We start from the raw sequence: 27,950 nt of genomic DNA on the forward strand, positions 1-27,950 counted from the left end.
CTAACCATGATTCAAAAATTTAGAAATGTCAGCACTTCACAATTTAAAACAACGTTTGACTCAAGAAACACTTGACAGAAACACGTCTTGAGGTATAAATATCATTTGTAGATTGATTTGAAGGAAATATTTAGTTTTTACAAAGAGAATTTCTGCAAAAGCTTCATTACAACATAATCTTTAAAGGAGCACTCCATCAATAATACACAAGGTGGGCCACTAAATCACCGAAGTGCTCCTTTAAAGTGAAAAAAATGATTATATTTGTTAGCTTTTTCATGTAACAGTAGCTGTTCTTGCAAAATCCCTTTCTCTTGAAACGCTGTATTGTCGATTCAACTGCAAAGAATAATTACTTCATCATGAACTCGTCCCCTCGCAGCCCCTGCTGCCCTGCCATGTGGTCACGTTCCAGCAGAAACTCTCGCCTACCTTCAGCTGTACAATCCAATCATGTCATCTTAAGTGGTTTTCACAGTCAGGGGTGTGTATGTGTGTGTGTGTGTGTGTGTGTGTGTGTGTGTGCTGGTCGGTTAGGGGCATTTGGCAACCTACACTCCAACCCCCACCTCCACATGTCAATAATTCATTTACTTCTCTTGAAGGGAGGGTGACGGGAGGTGAAGTGGCTGCACGGGGGGCACCTCCACCCTCATGTAACATTTAAACTGGGGGAGTCGCACAAATTAAGATGCACACACATGAACTGATCTGGACCCCTGACAGCAGATTGTGCTGCCAGACGTTTTAGAAAGAGAAAATCTTGCTTTATGTTCATTCTTTTTTGTCACAGCTGTTTGGAAACATCATCCGTCAGCCAAAGCTGGTGAATTTTAAGGGTTAAAAGTTGCACTTTTTAATCATATGAAAGTAGCTTGTTATAGAAAAGGGCCATTTCAGAGGGAAAACAACATATAAAATGTAAAAATCAGCAAGTACAAGTCTAGCTAGATAAGGCTAGCTTGTGAGATAGCCTAAGCTAAAACTAATTTACCCTCTTTTTCCTATTTCCTTTGATTGAAAAATCAATTATCTACATTTTTTTACTTAAATGTACAATGAGAAAATGATTAGGAATCAGCCTAAAAAGGCATAAAATAATCAATTAACAACTTATATCTGTTACACAGTTCAAACTTCTTACCTTTTTTAATAGTTGGTGAGTTTTAATCTGAATTTTTATACTTTTTTTAATGCATGAAAATACATCAGTTTTATTTTATTTTACTCTGCTTTATTACACTGTTAGTGTAGTCTTAGTTTGCTGGAACACTAACTTATAAATAATCTATTAATTTGCATTCAGTATTGCCCCTGACTGAAATTTATATCTACACATGGTCACATGTTTAAACCCCAGTGTTTCCAAGAAGGCAATCAGCTGACAGACTGAAATAATTCTGTCTGGTTTGTATGTTAATGGGTTGAGGTTGGTGAGATTTCACACAGGTAACTATACTGAGGAGAATGGCATGGTATTTTTTATTTTATTTTCAATGTCAAACCAGGTCAGAATCAATGAGAAAACCCAAGCAGGGTCATACAGAAAGCACTGTCTGACAACTTTAAAGGTATAATACTTAAGATTTCCACAACACAAAAGCCTGTTCTGCATTGTTTTTCCAGTAATAGACATTAACTGTATTTATTCTGTGGTTTTCGGTGTTAGTGGCGGGGTCCGCCATTCAAATTGCCTTCACACACAGGAGGGAGTTACAGGAAGGTGCACTATTCTGCCATTATTCTCGCAGAAACATTAGCATTAGCCTAATTAACAGAGCTTGACTGCACCTTGGGAAAAAGTCAGGCTTTTCAAATGTTTGAACTTATTTTGATATGAAGTGTATTAGAACCTTTACCACATTAACCATCAACCCTCAGTGCATCGACCCCGTCGTTTTACTTTGATGTCCTCTCTGCTGTCACGCTGACCGTCTAACCCCGCCTTCTCGGGGCGCACAGGGACAACGAACCAAACAGACTGGGGGGGGAGTAGCGGCAGCAGCAGCGGCAGCAGGAGGAGGAGGAGGAGATCTTCAACTTGGGCTCCGGAGCCGGTGCTCCTCCTGGTGCGGTGCAGTCTCAGCTCTCCACCGGACCGGTATGTGCTACCCGCGGCGGAGGAAGTGAGCAGACCGAGAGAGAAAGATGCAGGCGGAGGACATGGAGGTACCTATCATTAATAACCTTAACGATAACGGCGACAGACAGAGGCCGAAAGGAAAAGATGTGTTCAAGGATCCGCAGAAGGAGTCGGAGGTAAATCGGAGAGGTGCTTGTGTACAGTCGGCTACCACAGCTTGTGACCCAGGAGCGCGCTGGAGTTGTGTGTGCGCGTGTGTGTCCGTGTGTGTGTGTGTGTGTGTGTGTGTGCGTGCGTGTGTGTGTGTGTGTTGTTGCCGGGGAGCTTTCAGACCTGCTCAGTGTCCTTCCCATGCAGTCCGTCGCTGTCTTGGCTGGAAAGCGTGCATGCATGCAGGCAGACAGGCAGGCAGACACCGAGGGGTTATTTTGGCAACCGGCTCCTATAAATAACCCAGCAGTAATCCTACAGTGGCGAAATGCAGGTGGTGAAATGTGACTGCTGCTGTCAGGACCACACCACCACCACCAGCAGCACACATGTCTCAGTATTATGGTCGGTTAACACCGGGGTTATGGATTCATTCAGTCATCCCCTTGATTCTAACACCCTGACGCTCATAATTGACATTGGCTTGTGTCCTTCAGTTATTTAACTAAAATGTCATTTTCATAATTTGCTCATTTTAAACTAATTAATCTAGTATCTTATCAATAGCAGACTAGGGCAGATAAAGTCTTCACAAAGCCCCGCACTTAAGCATATGTTTTTAACAGCATGCTTGAATTAAATCAGCAACAAACTGTTCTTATCATTATTGATTCATCTGCAGTTCTCCACCCCTTAATTAGATTGTCTGTAACATGATGGAGAATAGGGAAAAATGCCCTTTATAATCTCCCAGAGCCCCATGAGACTCACTCATTTTATGAGACCAGCAGTCAAAATGTCAAATACTTGCTGGTTGTAGCCTCTCAGATGGGCTCATTTGGGGCATTTTTGGCTTCCAGACAGTTTATTGAGAAAATGCTCGATTGATTGATTTCCTTTTATCCAATCAAAGAGGCTGAGATCCGTAGATCCAGTCTCAGCAGTGAGTGTCCTCTGCTTTTCTGTGTTCAGTCAGACGGCGCTTCTTTCAGTGTTGTGCAGCTCTAATTCATCCCCTCATGAAAAAATTAGAAGAAGATGGGTGTTCATTCCTGCCTTGCTCAGCCCCAGACCCAGTGCAGAAGTTAAGCAGTCAAAGCTGACCTCCAGGACAAAATCCAGTCCACAGCCCCCTTGACATGTGTGTGTTTTTTTGTCTGGGCACATTGAATGTTTTTTGAGGGAATTGGAGCATGTTCATCTGACAGCCGTTGGATTCTGGGTTGTTTATGCTTTCGAGGGGGGGGGGGAGATGAGATGAAAGCACTTAACGTCAGCGCCATGTGTTGATGTTGATGCTCCCTGGCCGCTGCTCGAAAACTGGTCTGTCTGTTGAGTTAACCTCAAATGTGATTCATCCATGTATGTAAACCGCCCGTCGTTGGCGCTGGGCAGAGCAGCCATCTCTTGTCTATGTGGCATATGTTGGTAGGAGCGGGGGTGGCCTGCCTTGACACCGTGCCCAGTATTTGCACACCGATGTGCTGCAGAGTGTGGGAGCACAGAAGCGGCGCTGGCTCGGAGCGAGGACGGCTTTCGTTATCAGCTGGCGGCAGAGGGGGAGACTGGAGGGAGTGATGGTGAGGGAGACTGGGTGAGAAAATGAAGGAGGAGAGAGATGCAGCAGCGGGGGGGGGGGGAGAGGCAGGGTTGTCTCTGTTGATGCTCACAGGGATTAAAGAAACATCTCAGAGGGGTTTGGAAAGAGCTTCATTTTCAGTCCCTGGGTGCCAGCGGGCTCTTACACCAGATGGATGGAGGTGGGGGCTGCCCGTTCAGTTAATCAATTAACCTAAAAGTAACTGACAACAACTTTAAGAACCGCGTGATCATGTTTAAGTCATTTATCAAGCAAAATGTTGTCTCACATGCAAGCTGCAAATCGATTATCTTCGGGTTGTGGTCTGGTGGTTGGACAAAATAAGCAATCTGAAGACAAGTTGATTGATCGATAGAATAAGTGGCTAACCAATTAATTGAAAAAGTTGCACCCTCATATATCATTAAGCTGATGGTTGAACAGTTTCTTTGCGATGAATGGGACACAGCCGCGCTGTGGCAGAAGTGGATGAATGCTTCTGTTGGAGCGTCCGCCTGCAGCACAGATGATATCACACAACAAGCCTGTAACAGCTACTGTTTATCTCAGGTTGGTCCTCATAGGAAGGCGCAGGCGGGTCACTTGATGAAAGCGGGCGTTTTAATGGAGTGTGCTCTTAAAGCTTCACATCACTGACCCGAACTTGGCCTTGATTGCACGCTATGAAAAGATTTACAGCGAGTTTAATCTCACGGTGATTCTCAGAGCTTCTTGCAGATTGTAAAAGGGAAAGTGATGCAGCAACTGGTCACGTCGTTGTGGGTAATTTTGTTGAATCATCCGTGCTCCCAAGTGGATCTCATTTCCTGCTTTCCAAGCGTAGCAGTGACATCAAATCTCAACGCTCTGGCTCGGTGTCATAAACAAACCGGCCGGCTGACGTCCCGTATTTTCCAGTTCACGCTGACTGGGATGCGGCAGGTATTTATAGGAGACGGTTACATGACGGCACGCAGCAAACCGAGCTGACTCAGAAAGTATCTTTATTTACAGTCCTGGCCCTGGGGCAGTTTTTACAGGGTTAAACACATCTAACACTCGCAGCTCAGAGACTTCCAGTGCTACCAGGAGGGTTTATTTTCATTCCCATTAACTTAAAATTAGTCTTTAATCATCGCTGGAGGGAAATTTCATTGGTCCACACCCCCCACCTGACAGATAAAGAGATAAAAACTACAATGTTCTAATCTAGATCATGAAACTGTATGCTATTGTCAAGCCTGAACCTTTCACCTCTCTGATAAGCTGTCACCTCGTAGCCTATCTGTGTCTCAGTGTAACTTCTGTTCTGCCTGTTTGAGCTCGTCTGCAGTGCTTTCAGCTAAACGCTAATGTCAGCGTGCTCACAGTGACAATGCTAACATGCTCAGCAGGTATAATGTTTACCATATTCACCTCATCTTAGTTTAGCGTGATAGCACGTTAACATTTGCTGATTGGCATTGAACACACAGTACAGCTGGGGCTGATGGGAATGCCATGAGCCTTTCAAAATCAGTAGATCAGTGTCTGTATGATTTCATGGCAATCCATCCAATGACTGTTCAAATATATCATTTGGGATCAAAGTGCTGGACATTGCTGTCCCTACAAACCAAGAATCTTTCAGTCATCAGGCCCGTGTGGTGATCATGGTCAGGTTTCACTTTATATAGATTCTCAATATCAGGATAATGTAATCATACATAAACCTCTGACCACTAAGCTGAGCAGTAATTGAAGTGTTTCCCAGACTGTTAGTCCAGAAATATAGACTATCACCAAGATGCTTTTCCAACCTGAAGGCCTTTTCACTGTGCGCTTTTACTGACATTGTGACTGTATGTACTGTTTCAACAGAGCATGTCTGGTACTAAGTGTGTGTTTGCAGGTGAATGTGGATCACATGCTTCTCACTGGGTTTAGAGGAATCCATCAAATGCCACTTTATCATCAAGCTTAATGCACCCTTTTGTCTTTTTCATGGAGAGGTGATATTTTGGACAAGTTGCAGCAAAAATTTGAAGGATTTCATGTAGGCGGTGAGTGCGTTCATAGAAACTTAATGTGTGCAGTCTGTACAGCAGGCACGTGCTAATCACGGGGTGAGGCTAAAGTCAGAGCCAGGAGAGACCCTCAGATTTATGTGGATGTGGATACAGCAGCTAATCTGCTGTGAACCGACGCAGTGGCTGTGTGCGTGTGCCCATCTGGAATTGTGAGCAGCTCTGAATCAGAGGATTGGACAGCCAAAATGTAAATGATTAATCAATGCTGCCTGGAGATTGAGCAGCCAATCAAAACTCTAAAATACACATGATGAGGAAAAACTGTGAACGAGCCTGAGGTGTGTGCGTGGGTGGTGTGTGGAGTGTGCACGTGTGTGACCGTAAATGGAGTACAGAGTAGCGGTAGGTGTTGCAGAAATGTGAATAGCCTCCAGTACGTTTGAGTGTATGTTTGCATGTGGGCATCAGGACGTCTGTGATCAGCTGTGTTCATATTGTGATGTGTAGGCTCATGTGTGTTTTGCTTTTCACAGAGCTCCATGGAGTCTCCCAACCTGGAGTTTGAGTATGGAGACACAGACACACTGACTGCTGAGCTTTCAGGTAAGCGACTCGACTCGCAGGAGCGCCACAATTTACTGCAAAATGATTAGAAAATAAACTTTTACGTCCCTGATAATTACAGTCGTGCTGCATTCAGTGCACTTCCTCTTTGTTAGACTGACATGTGATTTGAATTAAATGCAGCTGATGCACTAAGCTGGTATGATAATAAATTTATGGAGATAAATTTTATAAAATAAAAACCCAGAAGATGAATTTTAATGACTTTGATGATCAGGTCACAAATGGTAAATTAGTCCAATATTTCAATTTATGACCAAATATCTGCCAAGCTAACGGCAGTCCCATCAGCCTAGCCTAGGCTGAATTAGCTAGCAAATGTTAGCAAATTAAACTTTAACATAGCTCATACATCAGGCATCATAGCATCAGCATGTTAGCACTGTTTTTGTGAGCCTGTTCGGATGCTGGCGTTAGCATGTAGCTAAAAGCACGGCTGTGCTTCCGTACAGGCTCACAGAGAGGCTGGTAAACGTGGTTTGCACACAACTCTGTCCTTTTTGTGCTTTCAGTAGCTTTTGTCCAATTCTTGTCAAACTTGCAGCGAAAATTATGGATGGTTGTTATGTGTGACACAAGATTTCACCCCCAGAATCCCTGCAGTCGCACCTCTGGTTCTACTTAGCACACAGACTACAATGTGCTATTGATTGGGAAAATAATTCAAATGCGTTCCTTGGGTTCAGCTGTTTTATGTTACAGCATTGTTCATTAAAACAAGAGAATAAGTTGACAGACTGCTGAAGGCAGAGAACAAAATCTTGTGGTCCTGACATGTTTTCCAGGCACAGGACACGTTGGGTGAGTAATGTTCTGAGTAATCATAAACCCTGTGATTATACATTCAAAACTGTCTGAATTGTTCCAGGATCCGTGTATCTGGTAACAGCTCATGTATGACCTGCAGCTTAGTTTTTGAATGCCAAAAGATGCATAAATGACAGAATTCAACAAAGCTAATAGGTTGTTTTCTGATTTAAATTTATTTCAAGTGTGTATTTAAGATTCCTCTCAAACACCAACTTTTGTCCCCAGATCAAGGTGACGTGCAGAGAAACGCTGTTTAAGAACATTGATTAAAAGTCAAAACGATGGCCCTCTGGGTAGACAGCGAGCAGCAGCTGATTTGCCAAGAGTGTTAGTCACATTGGCAAACAAGCACAAACAGACAGACAGTCCCAGCGACAGCTCCTCTGGGTCGAGGGATGACAACTGCTCTCAGAACAGGAGGAGACGCATGGCAACGTGACGAATCGTTAGACTGTGCGTGAAGCGGATGAGATCACCGCTGAGGAGACTGAAGTTTGTCTGCTTTGTTTTTGTTGGGTAGCGCAGTTTACCTGTCTCCACTTTTTTATTAACTCATTCAAACATCAGAGAATTGCAAAAATACCAAGAAACCAGCAAATCCTCATACCGAGGAAGCAGCAACCAGAGAGCTTTTTGCGTTTGTGCTTGACCAGTGTCTTCATTGATTAATGGAGTCGCAAAATAGTTGCTGACCAATTTTCTGTCAACTAACTGATTGATTGACTTCTTATTTCAGCTCTACTTCTGTTGTGCTTCTGTCCACAGAGCTCTACAGTTACACAGAGGAGCCAGAGTTTGCCCTGAACAGAGACTACTTTGAGGAGGACTTCAGGAGCCATGGTACTGAGTGTGTGTGCGATAGGGAGAGAAATCGTAGGGTTTATTAAATGTTTGTGGATAAGCTTTCTGCACACTCCTCAGTGTGTTTAGATTACCTGCAGGACGCCAGTGGCTCACAGGTGGAGAGAGGTGAAACTGAGCTGCATGCGATGTGTCTGAGACACAACATGGGGTCACAAGAAAACACAAAGGAGCCCACAGCCAGTGGACTGGAGCTGCTGCCTTGTGTTGCTACTGTTTATCACACAGACCTTGATGGCTCCTTCAATGGTGCAACTGCTGTTGACTGACAGATCCTTTTGTGCAGCTCTGAATGTCCCCGCTGGCTCCAGTTTAGCGCTTGATAACAGCATCCATGAGCGAGATGGTGAAGGTTAACAAAACAAAATGTTCGTGACGCAGTGCAAACACGATAAAATGTGTGCTGAGGGTAATTTTAAAGTGAAAGAGGACTAAATGGAAAAAGTGAAGGCGTATTCATGTTACAGTGGCTGTGTTAAAACTCAGCTCAGCCCAGTTGTCTCACCTCCCAAGTGCAACACGAGCCAGTTCTGCTGTGTGTTTTTTTTTTTTTTTAATCCGACCTGTGTGAGGTGAGGGTGATCAAAGCTCTGCTCTTTTAAGCTGTTCAAAGAATGAATATCCCCACAGATACAGATGGGAGGGCCTGATCCTGTTCATGTGATTAATGTTTGGTTACCAAGAACAAGGCGGATTTTCCAACACGAATTATCGTCAGTCTGACAAGAGGTCATGTGTAAATACAACGTTTGTACACCTGATATTCTTAATCATGCCTTGTCTTGTGTGGAATTTGGTGAAATTTTCCGTTATTTAGTGCATTTGGTTGCAAGACGGAGTAAAGGTCTCAAGTGACTGTGGCACACATGATAGAGAAAAGGGAGGCGAGCTTCGTCCTCTTTATCTGTCACCTCCTCTTCAAGATGAGTGGTAATAAATAGAAGGATTAGATGAGAGCCTCTTTGGCTGCTGTTTTACAGAGATAGAGCACAGAGCTGCCTCTTTGCATTACAGTTCTTTCATTAGCGTGTGTGTATGTGTGTGCGTGTGTGTTCAGTAAGCAATGTATGTTAGCTGAGAAGATGGTTTCCTGTTTGACTTTGCTCTGTGCTCTGTGTTTGTGCGTCTGTCAGGGCCACTGACAGTTTGCTCATCAGAGTTTTTTTTTTTTTTTTTTTTACCATCACCCATAAATTCCCAATCCTAATCACTGTGATTATCACAGCACATGTAATTTAAGATCTTCGCCGAAGAAAAGCACAATTTTTGAGGACAGTGCTCGAGAAGACAGTGCAAGTCAGAGACTCTTAAGTAGAAGAAGATCTAAGCTCTGCTGATGATTATGATGTTATGCTTCTTAATGCCTAATACTGTCTGCATAATCAGGTGAAGAGTCTAAGAATAGAGGACTTAACAGTATGGGAAAAATAGGCTTGAGTCCTTGCCAAGAAGGGCATACATTTCTTTTAGTGTTGTATTTTATGTGGTAGTTTGAGATCAGCTTTAGGTCAGACTCAGTTTATGCTAGTCTTAATAATATTGCCTTAATGTATATACATAAACCGTGACAATGTTAATTACTACTCTGTATGCTTCAACATAGCTTTCAGCTATTTCCAGAGCTGATGCAATGGGCCTGAGGATAGTTTTAAAATCTGGTGACAGATCAAAGTAGAAGTCAGTTTCTATATTTAAACACACACTGTAACAAGATTGCTGTGAACACTGTGAAAGATTGTAGCATAAAAGCGCCTCTCAGAAAAGAGGCTATACCCCGAATGACTTCATTTAATGGATTTTTAAACTGCAGAAGATGCAGACTTGAAGTCAGCTTGGAAAGTTTACTTCATGTATTGCGGTGTTGCTCTCAGTACATGATACGCTTTGGCGTAAATAAAGTGTTTAAACAAGAAGATAATGACTGAAAAGATAATGAGTATGATAAGTACAGTCAGCAAACAAGTCTAAAAAACACAGTAATCTAACAAGCATGATAGCTACAGAAAGCTAACAGTATCATTACAGTAAGCTAATGAGTATGAGCATACAGTAAGCTAACAAGCATGATAGCTACAGAAAGCTAACAGTATCATTACAGTAAGCTAATGAGTATGAGCATACAGTAAGCTAACAAGCATGATAGCTACAGAAAGCTAACAGTATAATTACAGTAAGCTAATGAGTATGAGCATACAGTAAGCTAACAAACATGATAGCTAACAATATAATTACAGTAAGCTAATGAGTATGAGCATACAGTAAGCTAACAAACATGATAGCTAACAATATAATTACAGTAAGCTAATGAGTATGAGCATACAGTAAGCTAACAAGCATGATAGCTAACAGTATAATTACAGTAAGCTAATGAGTATGAGCATACAGTAAGCTAACAAGCACAACAACTACAGAAAGCTAACTGTATAATTACAATAAGCTAATGAGTGTGAGCATACAGTAAGCTAATAAGCATGATAGCTACAGTAAATGAAGAAGTATGATTATACAGAAACTAACAAATATGATAATTACAGTTGGCTAATGAGTATGACTACAATAAGTTTCTGAGTATGCAGTATGTTAATTATGCGTGGATGTGACTGATAGAAATAACAGGTGGTCAAAAATTACAGAAGTATGGTGAACAAAAAAACAAAATGGTAAATGGCTAAACAGAAGTTTAGCATTATCCCCATAACTGCCCATCAGTCACTTTAACTAAAGCATATGAGCATTTCAACATTTCTCTCTCTCTCCTCATGTTTCCCGGCATCTTATAATATTGAAAAAATGGCCAACACTTAATGTGGACACATATTATCAAGGCCGACACTGACTGAAGCAGAAGAACATACTGAAAGTGTGTGTTGTGGTGTCCTTCCCGCAGCACGAGGCAGGAGGTGGATCGAGCTGACGGTGGAGGAGCAGAGGGCGTATGTGATGAGGCTGCTGGATGCGCTGGAGGTGACGGACAGAGACAAGAGGCTGAAGGTGGCCCGGGCCATCCTCTACCTGGCTCAGGGTGCGTAGGCCCAGCACATTATAACCAGCAGTAGACCTTATTCAATGCAGAGAAAGAAAAAAGCATCGGTGTTACTTATAAAATTATTGATGGTTCCCGTCTATTCACGTTTTCTTGTTAGCCGTGACAGTGTCTTGTGTGTATAAAAGCCACACACCCGAGATTGTAGCAGTTAATTTAGGTCTGTGACCACACACTTTTTATTTACCTCTGAAGGTCATCAGATACAGATCTCAAAAAGTGTGGATACACACATGGTAATAGGCCATCCTCGCTCCTAATGTACTTGTCGATACAACATACAGTGGCACTAATGTGACATTATATTAGCTAAAGTATGCTTTTGTGAGCAATAGCACACAATTCACATAGAGTATGATACACGTTACACAAACCAAACAGACAAAATATAATGTACATTATTAACACATATAACACATTGAAAACAATCTAACAAGACACCTCTTGTGCCTTTGTCTGCAGGAGTGTTTGATGAGTGTGACACAGAGGTGGATGTGCTCCACTGGTCCAGACACAATGTCTTTCTGCTCTACGACATGGGCATCTTCACGGCACTGCTGGAGCTGCTGAGCATGGAGATAGAGTGAGTGGAATACACCGAATGTGCAATTTCACCTTGGATTTCTGCGGTGAGATGACAGACGTGCTGCTCATGTTTACAACAGAGGGTAAAAGAAAGTGACATGAAGGGCAAGCAAAGCCACTGAAATAGACTGTGCAGTTGAGCCCACAGAGACGTGCAAAACAGTCCTCACATCTTTTTAGAATTTGCTTCCCCCTTGAGCGAGGGCCTGCGGCAATACAGGAAGGGAGGGGGCCATGTTTGTCAGATAAAAGAAATCTTTATCTTTGAAATCTGGAGGTCTTTTCATAGGCAGCAGGGTGGGCTAATGGTTGTCGTATTAACTGAAAAGTCACAGGTTCAAGCCCCCAAAGAGTCGATATTTCTTTCTCCCGACAACCTCAAAATTCTCTCAGTTTCCTGCCATGTTTGAAGCTCTGGTCCCTCAGCACGTCCACTTGTTTGTTCCCTCCCAAATCCTCCATCTCCTCTTCACAGTTCGAGGCGCTCACTGGAGCGAGAGGAGATTTGTGGGCATAAAAAGACCTTAAGAGAGAGACTGAAATGCAGGAGTACAGGAAACGCACCGCCTGTGATCCGCGCCTCAAACCCCCCCGATGAGGACACAGTGTGGCAGCGGCTCCTTCAGCTCATCTTTGTTGCTGCTGGTCTCGGTCTCACTTGGGATCCAGCGCTTCTTTGTTGTTACATAAGCTGCTCTCAGGCATCATGGCACAGTCTGGCCTATCACCATGCTGCACAGCAAAGCAGTGTAAGCAAGCCAATCATGCAAACGCACACATGGTGTTTTGGAAGGCACGGCTGGTTGTACAAAAAGCACAAAGGCACCAAAGTAGAAATGAGAGTCTGGTTGTGTGAGATTAAAACTCTGCATCATTATATCCTCATGATCGTTTATATTCTCATCCATGTTATAATTGATTGTATACGTGCACAGAGCACCTCTTCTTTTTCAAATAAAACACTCAAATGCTGCAATTACTTGTGTTTTTGTGTCTGCAGTAATAACCAGGCGTGCAGCAGTGCAGTGAGGAAGCCTGCCATCTCTCTTGCAGACAGCACAGAGCTCAGGTATTAAGCTGTATAACCACATCACTCACAGCCTGCTCTGCATTCTCCTCACTTCACAGAAGCAGGAATACGTGCAAAAATATGTGAATTTTACCTCTTCAGCCTTGCTCAGTGTTATTCATGCTTCCCTTTCTGTCGTCCGGCCACAAGCACGCACACCTAATCAGCAAAATTTAACTGTACTCTATGTCCCTTTCCCTCACATTTAATTTCAATCTCTGCCTCTGCTTAATGGGATTGATTTTTGAACACAACACCCCTCTGCACAAACACACACACACACACACACACACACACACACACACACACACACACACACACACACACACACATGCATTCCCCTGAACACTTACAGATAATTACAGACTAAAGCTGTAGATTTGCACCTAATTGCTGCTCCAAAATTGAAAAGCATTATAGTCATTTTAAACAGAGTGCAAGGCTTTGTTGAGCGAACAAAGCATTTAATGCACAAAACACCGCCTGACTTACATCAGGTAATTATGAATAGATGGTGCATTATCCCGACGGAGCACAGAAATCACTTCCTCTCACACTTCTGTTCACAAGCAGATTGCTTGAAATCATCCTCTGCTTCTTGCACTTGCCCTTTGTTACTCATCATTTTCTCCATCGTATTATTGTACTTGCAGACCTTTTAGGCCCATCATTAGCGTTTTAGGCACAAATTAAATGCCTACCACACACACACACACACACACACACACACACACACACACACACACACTCACATGTCAAGCTAAGTCCTGTGTGTTTCTTTTCCTTGCAGAGTGCTGCTGAGCATCATGTACCTGATGGTGGAGACGATTCGAGTTCAAACAGAGGATGACAGACCTGAGTGGAGAGCAGCCAGAGAGGCCTTCAAGAATGAGCTAGGTGTGTGTGTGTGTGTGTGTGTGTGTGCGTGCGTGCGTGCGTGCGCGTGCGTGCGTGCGTGTGTGTGTGTGCGTGCGTGTGTGGGTGTGGGTGTGTGTGTGTGTGTGTGTGTGTGTGTGTGTGGGTGTGTGTGTGCGTGCGTGCAAGTACAGGGCGCCATTGCTGAAACACGTATGGTTGCAGTGGGACAAGTAGTCTATTAGAAAAATTTGAATTATTAAAATTAAAATTAGAAATGTATATTCCTTTGATGTAACCACATTTTTGTGTAAGTTTACTTGCACAACAGTGCTTTCATATATCCAAGCCAAAAACACTGGCTTTGACCTTTGACCCCTCAGGTGCACCTCTGTACAATGGAGAACCCTTCGCCCTGCTCCTCTTCACCATGGTGACTAAGTTCTGCAGCATGAACGCCCCTCACTTCCCTATGAAGAAAGTACTACTGCTGCTCTGGAAGACAATACTGGTGAGTGCCACCACACGCTGACACATAATGCACAGAAATCTATTCCTGCATCATCGTTTTTTTAATTTGCTTACGGGCCATAATGAGAGCTTTGCATATTTGTGCCAACAGGCTGTGAATCTCTGTGTTTCTTATCTTGCAGTTCACCTTGGGCGGTTTTGAGGAGCTCCAGGAGATGAAGGTGCGGGGCCGGGAGCGTCTGAACCTGCCCCCGCTGCCAGAGGACAGCATCAAGGTGGTCAGGGCCATGAGGGCAGCCTCGCCTCCAGCCTCTGCCATGGAGCTCATTGAACAGCAGCAACAGCAGAAGAGAGGCCGCCGCAGCCGCAGGGTACACAACCCCCAACCCCCAACACATTGAGAGCGTATTAATAGTGTGGCATGGATAAAACATGTATTACTTTACAGTCACGCATTATGTTTGCCTCACACTGAAGTGCCTCTCTTTAAATACACACACCCATTTAAACAAGGGGACATAAATGCAACATTTTAGTATGAATTCACTGAAAACATGGAGTGCAGATGCCACATATTTAAGGTCTTCACTGTATTTTTATAGCTAAGAAAGAACGCACACTGACCAATGCACTTTCACACATAGTGCCAGTGTTGTGCGAGCTCTTTATCTTCCTCGGTAACACACGGGGGGGGGGGGGGGGGGGGGGGGGACAGTGTGTTTGTGCCTCAGACTGTTTTTTCCATTATTTACCTTTGTACTGTTGAACAGCTTCACCTGTTTGTAGTGAACTGATCCTATAGAATTCCCTCTGTGGCTCACCCTCTAACTCTTGCTGGGTCGGGTTTTCCCAAAAGTTCTTCAGTGCCAACATCACTGTTTCTCTGTTGTAAGCCAGCGATGCCTCAGATGATTTTGGCGCTGGGACGGCTTTGAGAATTCCACGCCCGTTGTTTTTAGTAGAGCTTTGACTGGACAGGCTCTCTCTCTCTAATTACCCTCTGGTGTCTCATTGCCCCTCTTCCTTGTGTTCCCACAGAGTGCCTTTGTTGATAGCTTGGAAGGAGACAGTCCCTTTCCCAAGAAGCAGGTCTTTACCCACCAATTCCCTCTTTTTCTTCTGCATTTTCTCTCTGCATTGAGCTGGACTTCTAGCACTCTTCTCCCAGACCCCCTTCTTTTCTCTCACTTCTTTTCATCTTTTCTTCTCTTCTCCTGTCTTTTACCCTCATCTGATCATATGAGGATGCACCAAAAACATTTTGAGTTATTTCGGAAAAAGAAGTCGAATTACACTCTTACTATAAAGCATGTTGTCTGTGCACTTTAAACTACTGGACAAAATCTCTAGTGTCTTATGAAAGAAATCAAAATATTCGAAGTGGTTTTGGTGCAATCCTGCTCCTGCCTCATTTCCAATACTAAAAGGAATAATTTAACAGTTGGGAAATACACATCTTTTCATTTTTGCCGAGAGTTAGATGAGAAGGTGGGTGCCACTTTTGTGTCTCAAAGCTTAATATGAGGCTACAGCAAGCAGCCAGTTAGCTTAGCTTAGCATAAAGACTGAGAACAGGGGGAAACATCTAGCCCGGTCCTGTCCAAAATGACAAAAAATCATTTGTTCGGTCTGGACAAAAAACAGCACTTTGTGATTTTACAGGCACAGGAAGTGGGCAGTTACTTCCTGAAGTCTTCGCTGGTTGCACACACATGAGTTTGGTACTGATCTCCTCATCTAATTCTCTCCTGCAACTCAGATAACCGCATTTCCCAAAATGCTGAACTACTCCTTTAATTCAGTCATTCCCACCTGCATGTTTTCTTGCATTTCATTTTTCACCATTTCCTTTCATTTCCTATTTTTCTTTTCCCTTTATTCCCTTCAATTTTTCATTTCTCATTCATACATGCCTCTTTTCCCCATCTTACTCCCATCCTAATTATGCCCTTAATTCTTCCTACATTCCTTTTCCTCCTTATATTTCTCCTCTTTCTCTTGATCTCCCTCACCTTCCTCCCCCTCTTCCCAATCTCCTCTCCTCCTCCTTCCCTTGCTTAATCCACCATTTTCATCCCCTTCCTCACATCCAGCAACACCTCACACTGTCCCTCCTCTCCTCTTCCTCCTCTCTCCTCCTCCTCCTCCACTGTTGCCTGCTCAGTACAGGGGGGGGGCGGGGTTTGAGAGACAGGGCTGACTTGCTGGCTGTTGTCATTGGTGCTGGAGCAGTCACTATCCACTGTCCCATAAAGACAGTCACAACAGACATTACTGTAGTAGCATCTCCCCTGTAGTTTCCATCACATTGCTACCAGGTTTGTCACCTTGCACTGTAGACTCTGGACTAGGGGTCAATGTCATGAAAATGCATTCATTGAGGAGGTGATTTGAGATCTTTCCTCTTCTGTAGGTGCTGTATTTGGGTTTCATCTGATCTCTCTCTTAAATGGATGTCATTGAAAGCAGTTGTCCCCTAACCCCGACAGCAGAACACTAGCTTTACCTCCCACATAGCAGTGAATGGCTTCTCCATAGAGAATGGCTCACAACACGGTTTCACCTCTTCCTCCCTCCCGCCCTCCTTCCCACCATACACTCACTGTACTCCTCACGTAGTCTGGCGTTGGTACTACCACTGGCGCGCCATACATCCACTGCACTAGCTCAACTAATGTCCAGAACGCTGACTCATGCCTGATGCTTGCACTGTTTCCACGGTCATTCATCGGAGAAACTGTTTGAAGTGTGTGTGAATGTGTGTTTCGCTCTTGAACTGAAATGGGTCTGTCTGTAGATAAGAGCTCCATTTAAAGTCTTAGCCTTATTGGGCCTTGCTTGCATTTTCCTGTATCTTTTGAAGCGCAGATGTGTGGTAAGTTAATTCAGAAATGTTGCTTGCGGTTGCTGTGGAAAGCCGTCCTTGTCCTGCCCCTTTGAGAGAGGTGTTAAAGGTGTTAAACTACAACTTTTGGATTTGTTTTTTGGTACTGAATAAAGAAATTAGATATAACCTTTTAGTTAGTAAGTTAAGGAGATGGAAGGAGGATTCTTTATCAGACAGAGCCTTTTTTTTCCTCCTGGCTTTAGCCTCATATTTAATGACAATGGTATCAATTTTCTCATCACACTCTCTGCAAGTAAAGAGAATAAGCAGATTTCCCAAAACATTCAGAGGAGTTAGTTTGTTCCAGTTCTGCAGGATGCATTCACAATGCAAACCTTCATGCTTCCTTTCAATCTATTCCCTTAACAGGAATTTTAGGTTATTATTTGTTAGGCTGCTCACAGTATATTTTCAATGAGGTCAATATCTGTCAGAAACGTCTCTGTCAGCAGCTTGTAACGCTTTGTCTGCAACAAACTCACCTTATCTGGTCCCCTGAGACTAAAGCTGCAGTCTGAATGCCAATTGTGTCTGTGTACTGTGCAGTTGGGAGATATCAAATACTGTATATATAATGCACTGTATAATAATGCAGAGTAGATGAAAACACCAGTATTGCATATTGGCCATAACTCAAAATGAAATCAGTAGTCTCCTTTGACTTGACCTTTTCACAATAAAGGACGTGAGAGTGCCTAAAATATGGAATTTATTATGGCTGCACCTTTCCATCAGATGGAAATCTCATGCTTTTCCTGCAACTTTGTGACATGTTTGGTTGTTTTGGGAAAATAAAAAGGGTTGGAACAATGAACAGCATGTGCTTGTCAAAGGATTAAAGGTAATATACACTATGTGGTGGATTTGGGTTATTTCTCAGTTTTAATTACGCGTCAGTGTGTGTTTATAGGTCACGTGACTCTTGACCTCCCAGTGCAGCTGACCGCCTGTCCTCTCTCTCCCTCTCAGCCCCTTGTGAAGCAGGACAGCCTGGACACGTACAACGAGCGGGACCCATTCAAGAACGACGACGCCCGGGACGAGGAGGAGGACCCCGAGGACACAGACAGCGGCATCGAGGGCGAGGTGGACCCCCTGGACCGCGATGTCATCATCCAGCCGCCGCCTCCGCCACCTCCCCTCAGACCTCCCACAGAAAGGGTCAACTTCCCCAAGGGCCTTCCCTGGGCCCCTAAAGTCAGGTTAATTGCCCTGCTTTATTCTTTTTTAACAGTCTGAAATAAATACCCATCCATCCATCCATTATCTATACCGCCTATCCCTTTCGGGGTTGCGGGGGGCTGGAGCCTATCCCAGCTACAATGGGCGAGAGGCGGGGTACACCCTGAGCCGGTCGCCAGCCGATTGCAGGGCCACATGCAAAGACAAACAACCATTCACACTCACACTCACACCTACGGACAATTTTAGAGTCATCAATTAACCTAATGAGCATGTTTTTGGTCTGTGGGAGGAAGCCGGAGTACCCGGAGAGAACCCACGCATGCACGGGAAGAACATGCAAACTTCACACAGAAAGGCCCCGCCTGACCCGGGGATCAAACCGGCAACCTTCTTGCTGTGAGGCACGCGCACTACCTGCTGCACCACCGTGCAGCCCCGAAATAAATACCCATTCACTGGAAAAAGTATTTGCACTTTCTAGAGTGTTAACACTTCAAAGCTGCACTCGTGTGCCTGTTCTCAAAGTGCTTTAAAGTGCCCTCTCGCAGTTCTGTTACTGCTCTTCTTCAGGATAAATTACACTGATTATATCCACACACAATCCCAAAAGTCAGGGAGGAAGTATTAACACAGATCATGCACCCCAAATGGCATTAAAAAGAGCTTCAGTGAGAGCTTTCTATAAAAAATAATACTGCCACTCATTGCTTTACTTGCTCAAAATGTCAGATTTTTTATTAGTCTTAAAGCACTTAGCTCTCATCCCACTGAATAATAATGATGATGGTTGGCCACCTGCCATTCTGACCACTAGAGTAGAGAAACTTCCCTCGCACAGCCAGGACTTTAAACCATTTGGCTAGCAGCTGCTGTCAGTTTCCCACCCTGATTATATGCCACCATTTGAGGAGTTAAAATACAAAATTAGAAAACTCTCTCTCGCTTTTCTCTCCTCGCTGTCATCTAGCAATACGCTCTCCAACTGTGTATTCCAGGCGGTAGCATGTGTGTCTTCCCAGGTTGCTGCCTCTGCTTTGGAGACATGAATAATGCATCCGAGAGAGGACACAAACACATCACAGCACTGCGTTTGTCATGTATTCATCATCAGAAAACCTATATTCTGTCTCTTCTTTGGTGAACCTTATCATTAAGTGTGTTTGGATCAGAGTGCTGCAACACGCAGGGCTGATAAAGTACCGATCAGTGGGAGGCTCTGAACCCTTCACACACACACACACACACACACACACAGAGCAGCAGTGTGACTGATGGGATTGGAAAAAGCTAATGCAGTGTGCTGAGCTCTTGTACTTGTTTGCGTGGGTGTGTGCGCACATGTGAGTGTTCCTCAGAAAAAATGGCTGTTTGTTTAGTCGCTCGTTCACATGCAGCATTGTGGCGGCAGGTGTTCTCTTGTGGATCCAAAATCTGACTGGAGTCTGCGTGTGTGTGTGTACGTACAGGGAGAAAGACATCGAGCACTTCCTTGAGACCAGTAGGAACAAGTTCATCGGTTTTACTCTGGGGAAGTAGGTATTTCATCTGAGACAGTAAGATATTCTGAACGTTGTCTTTTGTCAGTTGGTGTAATGATGTTTACTGTTTTGTAGTGACATAGAGACCCTGGTGGGCTTGCCCAGACCCATCCATGAGAGTGTGAAGACTCTTAAACAGGTGAGAGGGGAAGTCATGCAGCATCTTATCCTCAGGCCTTTTTTTTCAGTCATCTTTCCCAAACGCCCAATTTCTTTTTCCTTTGATTTGGCGCATCGTGGCCAGAGTGTTCCCCAATCAATACTCCCTTTCTGGCATCGACATCCCGCTTAAAAATCCATACTTTCTGTTTAAACAAGCCGAGTAGCGTACTTACACAGAGGAATATCCCTTCAGGTGTCAGTTAGCAATGCTAATTAACTCCTCTTCAAACACCTTTATATGCATTTAATTCACAGCAAGTTCACCGCTTTGGGAACGCATGATTGTATAGAGGACATTACTACATTGACTCGGGAACACATTGGAAAATTGTTTGCAAATGATTGCATTCTGTTAAGTCTTGCACAACATCCCAGCTTTTTGGAATCTGGGTTGTTTATAATCTATGTTACATTGTTTTGTTCTCGTCTCCAGCACAAATATGTGTCCATCGCTGAGGTCCAGATCAAACGGGAGGAGGAGCTGCAGCAGTGTCCCCTGACCCTGGTCAGTAATGTCACCATGGCTTGACATAGACGTGTTTTAAAGCTACGTGGATAAATAAAGTGAATATTCGATGTGGTGGATAATTATTCAAACTTCCTGAAATGTGAGTGTTGTGAGTATACAGTGGTTTTATGTGTGTAGGGCGAGGAGGAGGTGGAGGAGACACCGACGGAGATGCTGTACCTGGGCATGCTTCCTAACCTCTCCCAGTACGTGGTGAGTGGCTCGTCCTGCGCTTCTAAATGCTGTTATTGGCTCTGGATTCACATTATTTTGCTCCCAAATGTGTTTCTGTTTGGCTTAAAATTGTGTAGCCAGCTAATTATGTGAGCACGCAGTCATTATCCAGCAGCCTTAGAATCACATTTTACCGGTTCCACAGCAAAACAGAGATCTCAGACAGGGCCAAGGATAATATGTTGTTGTTTCCCTGGGACAGATTGCCCTCCTGAAGCTGCTGCTGGCTGCAGCTCCAACGTCCAAAGCCAAAACTGACTCCATTAACATCTTGGCTGATGTGCTCCCCGAGGAGATGCCGTAAGTAGAAAGACTGCTGCAGTTTAGCTATTTGATTCCAAAATGCAGTTTTTATGCATCTGCAGACATCTAGAGGCTCATTTAGATCAGGCAGGTGAGGATAAAATATTCTTGCGTGTTATCAAATGTCAACACTATTTACAACTATTTGTTGAGCTCCAGTAAAGGGATCAAACAGGAAAAATAAACTCTGTGAGGAGCACCATCTTTTCACATAACCTTCCTGTCATGTTTAGGTTGATGGAAAACTGTTGAAAATCCTCTCATTCTGTGCTGTTTTTGGTCTGCAGTATGGCCCAGTTTTAGACTAGCTGACCCTTAACCGGAGCTGACAGACTGTTTCCTGCTGAGAACAGAATGAAAACCACCCAACTTCAAAAATTCCCAAACCCGTCTGACATTTTCATGGCTCAAATTTCTGCCTTTGAAGCTTTGTTTGATGCTGGACACTTTTCAGTTTCAGTTTGCCGCCTCTCTCTGGAACATCCTCTGATGCATCATCAACACATTAGTCAGACTGTTTTCAAAGCAGAGTGAACAGTTTGTCTCTTAATGGTTATGTTTTTCTGTTATTGAGACACAGCTGCATTATTATTATCACTGGACCTGAAGGCCTTACAGTTTGTGTGTGTGTGTGTGTGTGTGTGTGTGTGTGTGTGTGTGTGTGTGTCCTCCAGCATCACAGTCCTTCAGAGCATGAAGCTGGGAATTGACGTGAACCGTCACAAGGAAATTATCGTCAAGGCCATCTCTGCTCTGCTGCTGCTGCTCCTCAAGCACTTCAAACTGAACCACGTTTATCAGGTTGCACAAACACCTCCAGTCCTCCCTCCTACAGGCGCCTCACATCACCATCTTTCTCTCCTCTAACATAGCGCTAAGCTAGCGCACACATACAGTGTCCATGCACCCCCCCCCCCCACCATGCTTACCTCCAATGCCCTCCACCTGATTATCCAGTCAAGCGTGCAGTTACTTTCCTCCTTTCATCCTCCTCTACACCCCCATCTTTGGACCTCCATCCTCCCCTCGCACCTCGCGCCTGACACTCTCACGTCGGTCTATTCGTCTCAGTGAAGACAGAGAACAGATTGAAAGCGAGCCTCTGGTCTAAAATCTGCTCTCTTTGCTTTATTTCCACAATCAGTTGCACTTTGCTTCACTCGTATTTCACAGGGGTATTTTCTGTTGCTGCGATGGGCCATTCCTCACACTCTGGCTGCTCTGTAGAGTCATAGTTGTAGCGCCCTCTGCTGCAACAAAAGCAGATTACATGCGGACAGATTAACAGCTGCAGTGGGACGTCAGCTCAATTACACTTGTAGATTATTTGACAACACACAAGCTGCATTATAAGAACCATTTTTAAGGACAAACTTATTAAATCCTTCATTGAAGAAACATTAAAATATAGCACATTTTAATCAACCACTGCCAATAACATACTGAAATATGAGCTCATGATTCAGCAGGGGAATTGCTTCTGTTTTTAATCATAGTAAAGCTTCTTGGATGAGGTGAGGGATTTGTACAGCTGCTGCATGAGACCAAAAATCCCCTGAACCGTGACCTTATCCCCACACAGGAAACTCATCAATGATACAGGATTATTGGCAACAGGATTATTTTTTTTCCCTTCTATTCTTTTCTGAGACATGGATTTTTCCCAGTTTCCCTCGCAGGGTTTCATCAAATGTCCTTGATCTCATCCAGAAAGCACTGCAAAAGAAGAACTGTAACATCATCGGAGACATTTGTACGAGTTAGATTTTAAGGCGATGCTGTTTTCCAGACTCAGACTCTCTAACTATTCAACGCTGCCGCCTCCTCTTTCCCTGCAGTTCGAGATAGTCTCCCAGCACCTGGTGTTTGCCAACTGTATCCCACTCATCCTCAAGTTCTTCAATCAGAACATCATGTCCTACATCAGTGCCAAAAACAGGTAGGATCCCTTCCCCTGACTCTCACAGAAAGCACTGCAAGCGTGGCGAGCTTGGTTTGGTGCAGGAGACACAGGACAACTGTCTGTCCTGTCTCAGTATTCTGTACTGTACCTTTAAAAATGTGCTCAGTGTTTGAGGACCCGCTGGCAAGACAGGTAACCAAGTATTATGGGCAGGTTGTACAGATGGCATCACAGCAGCAATGCAATGACAGCAGATTCAGGTGTGAAAGAAAAACTGTGTTATTGTATGCCTGTGTGTGTTTTCACTGCAGCATATGTGTGCTGGACTTTCCCCACTGCGTGGTCCACGAGATGCCTGAGCTCACAGCCGAGAGCCTGGTGAGTGGGAACGCTGTCGGCGTGATGTCTGATTGATCCTCGCTGGATGAAGGTCAGCGAGTAAAATAGCCTTCCAGGCGTCATAGTGACCTTTGTGTGGTCTGTATGTGTGTGTTGGTTTAGGAGGCAGGAGACAGCAACCAGTTCTGCTGGAGAAACCTGTTTTCTTGTATCAATCTGCTGAGAATATTGAACAAGCTGACCAAGTGGAAACACTCCAGGACAATGGTGAGTGATTGTGGAAGGGTGGAACTTTCCGCCTGTCCATCCTAATGTATCTGATAAATCAGATTCGATCAGCAAGCTTTTAAAATTTACATTTCTATTAGAAAGTTCAATACTTTATACTAGACTGAATGTATTAATGAACTGGATGCATGATTAGATCTACCATCCCATCAGCATCTGAGTGCACACTGAAGGACCCAGCAGGGCAATGGGCTCTTGGATGTGCCAAGAGAATATAAAAATAAATTGTCCTGTTATGGGCTGGTGCACGTCCATCAGCACAGAACAGCCGTGTTCATCGGGATGCTGCGCAACAACAGTTAAATTATCAATATAGGCAATATGAAGAGCAAATGTCAGTGATTCGTCTCTTGCTGTCAGGATGGCTGTTTTTACAGGTTGGGAGCAAGGCTTCCACTAAGGTCTCATTCCAGCCATGGATGGTTGTTTTACCTGTAGTGGTAGAAGACATGCACAGCATGCTCAAAAGTGCTCCTCTGGCCAATTTCGTTTCCCCTTTTCAGATGCTGGTGGTGTTCAAGTCTGCCCCCATCCTGAAGAGAGCTCTTAAGGTGAAGCAGGCCATGATGCAGCTCTACGTTCTCAAGCTGCTCAAGATCCAGACCAAGTACCTGGGCCGCCAGTGGAGGAAGAGCAACATGAAGACCATGTCGGCCATCTACCAGAAGGTCCGCCACAGGCTCAATGACGACTGGGCCTACGGAAACGGTAAACTCAACAGCATCTCAGTACAGATGAGATGATTTATGGTGATAAAACAAGTGTGTTCTCACATCAAAAACGTATGTCGATTTAATTAAAAGAAAGAGTGTCAAAGACTCTCACATTAGATTGGCTCCTCTCCAGTGCTCAGAACGCACACTGACACACACTTATTCATCATTCTCCTGGACTCATTTGACCTCTCAGATCTTCATAAATGAAGTGGGCTTGGAGATAATTAGTCCCAGCAGTCCTCCTCTGCCCTCACACAGAGCTGATTCATAGACTGCAGCACAAAGAACACATTTACCCAACATGACATTTCAGGTTAATAAATACAAATTATGGAATTAATGGTAGATGCATACGTGTGTGTGTGTGTGTGCGTGTGTGTGTGTGTAATGCAATGCTCCACCAGTCACAGGCGAACAGTCTGGATTGTGTTGCCATGGCAACAGTGAAAGGGGGGACTTTTCAGGGTCACCATCCCTTGTGGGAGAGCAAGTGATCTGTCACCTTCAGCGTTAGAGAGAGATGAAAGAATAAGGTGGGGAAGTGGCAGCAAATGGAAACAAAGGTGTGTGTGTGTGTGTGTGTGTGTGTGTGTGTGTGTGTGTGTGTGAGCATTCATTAAACGAGATCGATTAAGCGCCCTCTCCTCTGTCCCCACATCCCAGATATTGATGCACGGCCCTGGGACTTCCAGGCGGAGGAGTGCGCCCTGCGAGAGAGCATCGAGAAGTTTAACAGCCGCCGCTACGACAAGAACAAGAACGGGGATTTCACGCCCGTGGACAACTGCCTGCAGAGCGTGCTGGGCCAGCGCGTGGAGCTGCCTGAGGACTTCCACTACAGCTACGAGATGTGGCTGGAGAGAGAGGTCTTCTCCCAGCCCATCCAGTGGGAGGGGCTGCTGCAGAATCCGTGACAGAGGGGGAGGGAGAACGTTGGGGGCGGTGGAGAGATCACATACGAGCCTGTCGGAGTAGTTTTAGGGTGTGTTAGTGCAGAAAAGGAGCCTGGGGAGAGGAGGAGGCGGTGCATCAGTGATGGAGAGATGGGGGGAGGGTGAAGATGAAGGAGCTGGAGATGGAGGAGCCTCTGCCTGTCCGGTAATAGAAGAAGATGGAAGATGAAGGGTGAAATGGAGCAAATTGGACGAGAAATGGAGCTTCCTACTGTGAGCTCGCCAAAAATAGATGGCGCGCACACACATACACACACACACACACACACACACACACACACACACACACACACACACACACACACACTTGACGCTAAGATGTGCCTATAACTACTGTGAACGCACAAGGACTTGACAGGCAGGACCAGAGGTAGCAGTTTAGAAGAAACCGCTGTAGCAGGAGACTGTTTCGGCCAGTTATAGCGCCCCCTCCCGTGTCACGTGACAAAAGCATCTTCACCACTTTGTCAATTTATATGTCCCCCTTTTTAAAATATTGGTGCTTTTTCGAGTCCCGAGTGATGTTTTCCTATTTATTTGTATCAATGTGTGTGGGTTTAAGATTTTACGATTATTTTTTTTGAACGAAGATGTAAATTTCAATGATTCCTAACAAGAGTATGTTTTTTTTAATTATTTTAACATAAAGCCTGCTGCAGGTATCGGGTTGTAGTTTGTCGGTGATGGATTTGAAAGTTTTTTTTATGTATGTCCTGGAAAAAAGGCCTTCTGGAAGCAAACCACAGGGTCATTTTTGATAGTCCAAATGTAGAAGTGGGAGCCATTCATACATATGGCTTCATGATCTCATGTGATATGTCACCAAAAAAGAAATATACCAGCTATAATTATAAGTATGGGTTTGTTTGTGAGTGTAAAAAGAATGTGTGTGCAGAAAGGAAAAAAAACAGCAAATGAAAATGGAGAAATGTGGAGAAGATGGTTTGAAGTAAGAAACAATAATAATCTGGAGGAAGTGGTCTCCTGTTTGTTCACTTGTAGAAGAATAGATTAATAGAACATGAATCTTTGCTATTCAAGGTATCTTCCAAATCTGTAAATCACTGAGGTCAGTACAGGATTTGTTCTGTTCACATACTGAACCTTGAAGTCCCATTTTGGCTCCATAGAAAATGGTGAGGTGGTTAACCAGATGTTCAGTTACCAGATCAGCTGGTTAAGTATTACTTTAAGTCTTTTTCTATTAATACCTAAAATATGGTTTGAAAAATCCTTCCTAGAAAGCATAAATCTCTTTTTGTGCCTCTTGTCAAAATTTCTCCTAACTGTAGAATGGGCTCGTTGTTGCCCCTTGTGGCCGTTGTGGGGAAAACACCTACAGCTGCTGCAGAAAAGAATTTCAGAATATAACTAACCCATTGTTTAGCAGATGTATGTCTCTGTTAACCACCCCGTCGGCTTTTCTGTGGAACCATCTGGGGCTAATAGACCCTCAGCAGTGATCAGAGCGGTGGGAATTCTGTTAAAGGTTAAGCTAGATAATTGTAACCCCCCTGCTTCAACTTGCTGGCTCCCTCTGTCTGCCCAGCAACAGCACAATAGGTAAACCGCTGAGCCCCCCGGTGGAGGCCTTGGTGAGCGCTTTGCCGCCCTTGCTTGGAAGAACACAGCTGTCACAAAAATGGTGCTGTTTTTTTTCTAGTTCGTCTTCGCTGTACCTTATTCGGGCCTTCACGTCCAACTACCTGAGCGGGACTCCAGAGTGGCGAGCTCTGAAGTGTTTCCTGGAAATGTCTGAAGCACAGAAAACAAAAAGCATGGTCTCATTTTTTTAATCTCATATCATTCTTGCTCGGTTCAGATAATCTACTCGCCTCTGGGGTCAAGAGTAGTCACGTGTAATGTTTGTACAGAACGATAATTTTGACAGTCTCTGTGCAAATGTGCATGGCCACCGTACCTGTTCACATTTAAATATGATATGTTGAATATGGCTATTTTGTCTAATGATGTTTCCAGCACAATTAGAAGTGTACTTTTTCTCTCACAGTGTTCTGCATTACAAGGAATTTATTTTTCTTCTTCAGGAAGGTGAAATCTTAAAAAAATATATAATGTTGTATACTTTATAGATTCTCAGGTTTATGGAGACAATATATTAAAAAGGTTTTAAAAGCTTCCTTGCCATCATCTAGCTCACTACCTGTAGAGATGAATACACGTTTATGGTCACACTCTTGTACTAATGTAACACCTGAAGCACTAAACACTGAATAGGCTGCACATCTTCACTCAGCACAATAACTCATGCGTTACATTTCAAGTTCAGGTTGGTTTTTTTGTGTCTTGTGCCAAATTTGAGTGCCATTTTCATTGTTGCCTTCATGATCATATTTTCATTCAAGTCAAAGCTGAAGGTTTGCAATACAAAAAAAAATGTTATTTTCTACCTGAAAATTGTACAATCAATGAAAATAGCTGTTTCCTGTATGCGGTACAGTATTTTATTGTAAGTGTTTCGCGTTATATGGATGTTACTACAGTATAATGTGTTTTTGTTACACACGTTTCCATATCTGTATAGTCTACTAGAGAAATACTCAATACTGAATTTGTTCAGGGTTATGTGCAATTACAGATCCATGGAGGCATTATTCAATAGAATGACAAATTACAATATCAGAGTTGCTTATTAAACAGTGTTGAACGGTTGTGATTGTTTGTGAAGTAATTATTCATTAGCTGAAGGAGTCGTGCGATGGTGGAAAACTGTGCATACACACACCAACACTGAAGGTCAAACTGACCACACGCTCTCCTGACACAGCTCCTCG

General features: G+C 44.0%; 1 protein-coding gene across 3 annotated transcripts; it reads left to right on the forward strand.

Moving 5' to 3' along the window:
* The first annotated feature begins 1,974 nt into the window (after positions 1-1,974).
* strip2 (striatin interacting protein 2) lies at positions 1,975-27,828 on the forward strand. Of its 3 annotated transcripts, XM_070991930.1 has the most exons (22): positions 1,990-2,259; positions 6,355-6,424; positions 8,021-8,095; positions 11,004-11,138; positions 11,622-11,742; positions 12,745-12,813; positions 13,604-13,710; positions 14,052-14,179; positions 14,322-14,510; positions 15,178-15,228; positions 17,996-18,228; positions 19,678-19,743; positions 19,825-19,888; positions 20,345-20,416; positions 20,558-20,632; positions 20,856-20,953; positions 21,631-21,757; positions 22,795-22,895; positions 23,171-23,237; positions 23,361-23,465; positions 23,990-24,194; positions 24,866-27,828. In XM_070991930.1, exons 1-22 carry the CDS (start codon positions 2,149-2,151, stop codon positions 25,114-25,116), a joined length of 2,520 nt encoding a protein of 839 aa, XP_070848031.1. In that variant the 5' UTR covers positions 1,990-2,148; the 3' UTR covers positions 25,117-27,828. The 3 variants fall into 3 exon arrangements, with proteins under 3 accessions (XP_070848032.1, XP_070848033.1, XP_070848031.1); XM_070991931.1 differs by lacking the exon at positions 15,178-15,228 and having other exon boundaries at positions 1,975-2,259; XM_070991932.1 differs by lacking the exon at positions 15,178-15,228 and having other exon boundaries at positions 1,975-2,169.
* The last annotated feature ends 122 nt before the right edge of the window (positions 27,829-27,950 follow it).

The sequence above is a fragment of the Chaetodon trifascialis genome, chromosome 22 (assembly GCF_039877785.1).
Source record: "Chaetodon trifascialis isolate fChaTrf1 chromosome 22, fChaTrf1.hap1, whole genome shotgun sequence".
NCBI lineage: Eukaryota > Metazoa > Chordata > Actinopteri > Chaetodontiformes > Chaetodontidae > Chaetodon > Chaetodon trifascialis.